This window comes from Paramisgurnus dabryanus, chromosome 11, assembly GCF_030506205.2.
Source record: "Paramisgurnus dabryanus chromosome 11, PD_genome_1.1, whole genome shotgun sequence".
NCBI lineage: Eukaryota > Metazoa > Chordata > Actinopteri > Cypriniformes > Cobitidae > Paramisgurnus > Paramisgurnus dabryanus.
Window position 1 is genome coordinate 8,496,917 of NC_133347.1, and position 6,167 is coordinate 8,503,083.

The 6,167-nt window shown below is 38.3% G+C and overlaps 1 protein-coding gene across 1 annotated transcript in view; it reads right to left on the reverse strand.

Moving 5' to 3' along the window:
• Nucleotides 1-5,926, reverse strand: part of bcar3 (BCAR3 adaptor protein, NSP family member) — a 74,179-nt gene extending 68,253 nt beyond the window's left edge. The window contains exon 1 of the mRNA XM_065248463.1: nt 5,812-5,926. Coding sequence (XP_065104535.1) covers nt 5,812-5,905 — 94 coding nt within the window. The 5' untranslated portion in view covers nt 5,906-5,926. The remainder of the gene's footprint in view (nt 1-5,811) is intronic.
• Nucleotides 5,927-6,167: the final 241 nt, after the last annotated feature.

Consider the following 6,167-nt stretch of genomic DNA (forward strand, 5'->3'; position numbering starts at 1 on the left):
TCATTTTGCAAACAGACAACAGCATAGCACTTGCCCCTCCCACAAGAAGCGGAGTTTGCCTCTGACGCATGTCAAATGCTTGCTTTTTCCGGGCGTCTCCTCCACTCTACACGCGCAAATGCTTCCAAATTGTTCAAGCGAGAAAACCATTTTTTGACGCCTGAAACGCGGTTGGTGTAAACTCAGCATTAGTCTAGGGCAGTGGTTCTCAAACTTTTTCACCGTGCGGCCCCCCTTGTGTACGGTGTATTCCTTCACGACCCCCCCAAAGAAAATTTATGACAAAAAACTCAACTTTTAAACCTTTCACCGCCATTGACGAGATATCTCGTCAATTAAGAGAAAACGCTACCCTGCCAATGACGAGATTTTCCTTCATTCCTCAATACCGCTGTAATCCTCCAGGTGGCGCCCTTCCGCAGCTTTTTAAACCCGGAAGTATTGCCCTATGGCAAGCGGCTGCATGTCCGTGTCTGTTTTAAAGATCGCTCTGAATGGGATCTCTATGAAAAGTCCGTCACAAAAATGGAATTATCTCTGCTTTTTGCTCAAAATGTGGTGTTTTTGCAGAAACCTACCCATATTCAAAAGCTGATTACAAAAGAACCACTGAAGGTAGGAAGAAACGTTTTTTTTGTTTGAAAGCAGAGGGTCTGTTCTTTCATTTGGTATATTGTATGTTTATATATTTAGTGCTTTATATATCGAGGGCGAGGCACTGTGTTAAAAAAAATACTTCTATACATATTATATAAATTTATATATGCATATGTACTTATATTAATAAAAATATGATTGGTTCAGTAACTTCAGTTTGAAATTCATTATCTTTTATTAATAAATAAAATAAAGAAAACTATTATTGGATGATCTAACTATTATTGTATGAAGTATAAAATACTTTTATACGTATTATATCAATTTATTTATATGCATATATACTTATATTAATATGATTGGTTCAGTTTGAAATTCATAATCTTTTATTATTAAATAAAATAAATACATTCAACTATTATGGGATGATCCCCCCCCCGTAACGTCTGCCCCCGTCCCGAATTTCAGCCAATCTCATCTGGTCCCCCTACGCACACCGGTGATACTGCATCTTACCTATCAGTTTACAACCTTGCTGTCATCAGGGTTAGTTTGGCTGGCGCTTAAACATGAACCAGAGCTATCTAATGATGGACTGAGTGGTCACTTGTGGATGAATCTCTGGTGTGCTGATGTAAGCACACCAGATGTAATAAGTACGAAAATATGCACATTTTGATTTTAAAGTAACTATCCTTTGACCCATCATAGCCTCATTTAGTTTAGTGTCAGAATAAATATGGCGTCTACTAATACCATGTCTATGTCCCTGCTTTCTACAGGCGACATTTGTCTAGAAGATAAGCAATCATCATAAACATTTATCATAGGGGGAGCCCCTACTTCATTCCCAAGAATCATCAGTCATAATGGAGATATTTTGGACTAAGTATTATATTTCAAAACAGAGTTTATTTTTAAGAAAAGGCCCAGCTGTTCATTCTGGCTGGGAAATGTGTTTACATTCATTTAACTTTGGCAGTGAGACGGACTTTACAGAGGGATGAGCTGATACCACTTTTGGATGCGAGAGTAACGACAGGGAAAAGTGTTCCCGCAAAACACCCAAGAAACGCCCAGAATACTGTACATCCAAGAGAAGCCCTGGGTTTTCTCACAGACTCAACCCGGATAGTTCAAATGCAAGATTAGGGCTTTACAAAGCAAAGAGCTTAATGAAAGAATTGCACAATTCAGATTTCATTTTAATTTCATCCTCTATGTAATTAGAGGCTTTGGGGGGCTTTGCCTTCTTCAGAGAGTTGTGATGTTACAGAAATAAGTCTGCATACAATGCTTAAACCTTTCCTCCCAACTGCATTGTCTGTAAAGCTGGACAACCATAGGAATAAATGTACTGTATATATGCAAGTTAAAAATGGTGACCTTGGAATGCATTTAAGTCAGAACTGCTTATGTAGGGAATTGTGTGTCATACATCTGAACAAATCTGCAATCTGCACTGATAGCAGGGAAGGCATCGAGCCAAACACCCATTTAATAGTATACCTCAGCCCTTATGCACAAGAGCAGCCTGTCATCTTTGAACATCACTGCAGTGTGCTGCAAAGACATCTGGCTACAGTATGTAGGATTGACACACACATCCAACACACACATGCAGTAGTTTCAACTACACCATATAAAATAAATGCAACATTTGTATTGCAATAGTAATCAGCAGAAATCACTTGAATAAGTAAAGTTGGGTATGCAAAGAAGACAAGTACCATAATATTGCCAACTGACAAACTAACATGAAGGTTTCAAAGGGTCCCAGAAAAGCAAAGGATGTGAGGACTACTGGTGTTAAATGGAGACGCTACTAGAGTGGGCTGTTAAAGGTGTCAAGTCTGGTTTATTCAGACCACCTATTGACTCCTCAGACAACCGACATATTTCTGGAAAACAATAGTTATTATCCTCAAAGAAAATAAATTCCTTCACCGTGTATACTGACTGCTCTTTTCAGCAAGTTTTCAGGCTATTCTTTTGCTATAACGTTTTGTAAATTTGTGTTTGCAATTTTTACAAATATAAATAATCCATCCATTTGTTTAAAGCTTCACAATGCCATAGAATAACCTTTTATTTGCTGAAACATACTGTAAGTCACTATAAAGAAGTGTTCACCAAATGCATTAAGGGACATTCCACTTTTTTGAAAATATGCTCATTTTCCAGCTCCCCTAGAGTTAAACATTTGATTCTTACCATTTTGAAATCCATTCAGCTGATCTCCAGGTGTGGCGCTACCACTTTTAGCACAGTTTAGCATAATCCATTGAATCTGATTAGTCCATTAGCATTTTGCTGAAAAATAACCAATATAACCGATATTTTTCCTATATAAAACTTGACTCTTCTGTATTTACATCGTGTACTAAGACTTTAAAGTTTAAAATTTAAAGTTGCAATGTTCTAGGCAGATTTGGCTAGGACTATACTCTCAAACTGGAGTAATAATCAGGGACTTTGTAAAAGTAACCATGGGGACTAGTTTCGGGCAGTGCATAATATCACTACGCCTGCTGCAGCCATGTTACATCAGCAAAGTCCTTGATTACTACGCTAGAACGAGAGTATAGTTCCTAGCCATATCTGCCTAAAAAATCGCATCTTTTAATTTCCTTCGATCTTAGTAAATTATGTAAATACAGAAGAGTAAAGTTTTAAATAGAAAAAATATGGAAACTCTTTGGTTATTTTTAGCGCGATGCTAATGGTCTAATCAGATTGAATGGATTATGCTAAGCTATGCTAAATGCTAGCGGCAGACCCGGAGATCAGCTGAATGGATTCCAAAATTGTAAAAATCTAATGTTTAAACCTAGGGGAGCTGGAAAATGAGCATATTTTCAAAAAAAGTGGAATGTCCCTTAAATATTAGGGATGGGAAGATTTCCAGATTTGCTCGGTGCATCAGCATAAAAAGTTAACGATGCAATGCTTTGGCTCAAAAACTGCGACTTGGCATTTGCATTGCGATGCATCGTTTCTAATATATTGCATTGGTAAAAAACACATTAATGTATGTATAATTATCAGTGGGGGCCAGTGACTTCTTTTTTCAATGGCGCACGATGCAAAGTTTGTCACAACATGTATGTAGCCCGTCTTGTGTGTGGTTCGTAATTTCAAAATATGTGTTCGGCGCGTCGAGTGCGCCACGTGTTTTGTCAAAATAAGTCCTTTCTGCAAACACGTCTAAAGGGTTTATGATAAAAGAGAAGCTCGCGTTTGCCAGATACTCGCATAATCTCATACGTAATCAGAGTTTACTGTTAAGGGAGTGTCTTGCATGTATTTTATGAACGTGAGCGTCTCTTTAATCATAACCGGTTTTGACGCGTGTGCAGCAAGCACTTATTTTGACAAATCCATGATACACATGGTTAACCTGACACAACAAACACATATTTTGAAAACACTAGCAGCAAAACACATGACACTCCGAACAAATATTTTGAGTTTGCGCCCCTCAGATGAGCAGTTACAAGCCGCCACTGATAATTATTACTAGAAGCGCTATACTTTTATTATTTAGAAAGTGACCAATATTTTAAGATTACTTTCTCCCCTCGAAACTGCTGCTAGGTCCTGCAACACTGGTGTGCTTAACTAGACACAAAATGTGTTGTTTTAACAAAACCGTTTTAGGAGTGTACCATATTAAATTGCATAGCATCATATTTTTTCAATGTATCTGACCGCACTGCATCGTAAAGGGGTGAATCGCATCGTGTCCCATCAGCAGCTATGCATCGAGATGCGTATCACATCAAACTAAGTTATGGAGATGCACATCCCTAATTCAAATAAATTTAAATTTTGACTTAATAAATTCACTTATCCAAATGCAACAGCCAATTTTTGGAGCCTAGAAGTCTATAAAGACAACAAATTTACGTGTTCACCATCTAATGCACAATGTTCAGTGTAAACTAATTTGCGTCAAGCGTGAGTGTACATCATAAGTTTGTTATTTACAAATAACTTAATTATTATACATTCTCTGCCACACCTGCACCGCACTCACAATTGTTTAAAAGGATTTGTCATTGTAAAAGGTTTGCAAAACACTGCTCTATAGCACTTGGTTGGCGGCTGTGTGTTTTAGATGGGAAACGAGCCTCAGCCTGTCCGCTCACTGTTTGTGTGTGTGTGTGTCTTGACATGCACTTTAAGACTTAATTACACACAATGAATGGCTGCCGCCACACCAATACTGTCAGGATTGAAGGATGAGCAAAAGAGTTAATAATCACCTGGCTGCTCCTGCATACAGTAGCGTGTGTCTGCTCCTCCTCTATGTTGTCTAACGAATGTATCTGTATATTATGTGCATTTATTTGTGTGTGTATATATTTAGCTATAGATTGGGGACATTTGAGGATGTCCTCAAGTGGAAAAATATATTAATAGTTAGAGCAAAACTGTATAGCTGCAAAAAGCTTTGTGAAATCTAGATTTTGTTCTGTATAAAATTATTTAGTTAACATTACATTCCTTTTAAGCAACTGAAAGCAAAATAAAGTGTATGTGGGCACGTTTAATTAATTTAAATGGTTACTAGACATGTTTTGAATGTATGTATCTCAGTGTTTGACTTAAGTATAGGAGTGGATAGCTTAAACAACGGAAGGATGTCTGTGTATGACAAAGTGTGTGTATGCGGAAGCAAGCTCATTCACGACTCACTATCTGTGTTGACAGTAAATGTGTCTGTGTTTTTTTCTAAAGAGCCGTTATTGCTGTAATTCCAGCATACTGGCAAGATGTGATCACTTTCACGCCTTACCGATGATGATGTTTGTCTCATTCATAGGACCCCCACACACAATACAGATAACCCCCCCTGCACACACACACATGAACTCCAGTGATTTGTTTTGTGATCTAATCCCTGTTGATTTGACCTAACAGGCATGTGCCCCTAAGCAAAGCCTTACAGGTCCTGAACTGCTTTCCCACCGCACAACGACTCTATAACCTGATCTATGCATGGACAGACACAGTCACAGGCTTCACATTACAACCCACAAGAAACAACAGACTCAACCTAGAAAAACATTTAGGATTTGCTGCATCTGATGCTACACTACTGTTGTTTATGGTATAGTATAGATACTTGTAAAATGTAATATATTACAATGCATGTGAAGCACAAAGAAGTAAAAGAGAAAGTATGATGGAAGCATCCGTACGACCAACCTCTCTTTGTTTCACGTTCTCGCAGCAGTTGAATGCTGGAGAGGATATGGATGCGATGGAGACGACTTTGAACCCCGAGATCCAACAGATCCATCTCTGTAAGGTGCAACAAGTCCTACAAACACACAAACACAGTGGTTAGAAAGACAAGTGCTTGAATCAATCATAAGCATCAGTATAGAGTTAAAGCAAGCAGTGTGTCATTATTGCTCGTGTCGCACTGCTCCTATGTGTTCGGCCTTCACAACAGAACATTCTTTTTTGCTACCGACAGCCGAAAAAACATGCGGCTGTGTTTTACAAAGTGTATTTGCTTTCATTGTTCCCGGCAAGACAAAACAAGAGGCGTTTAATTG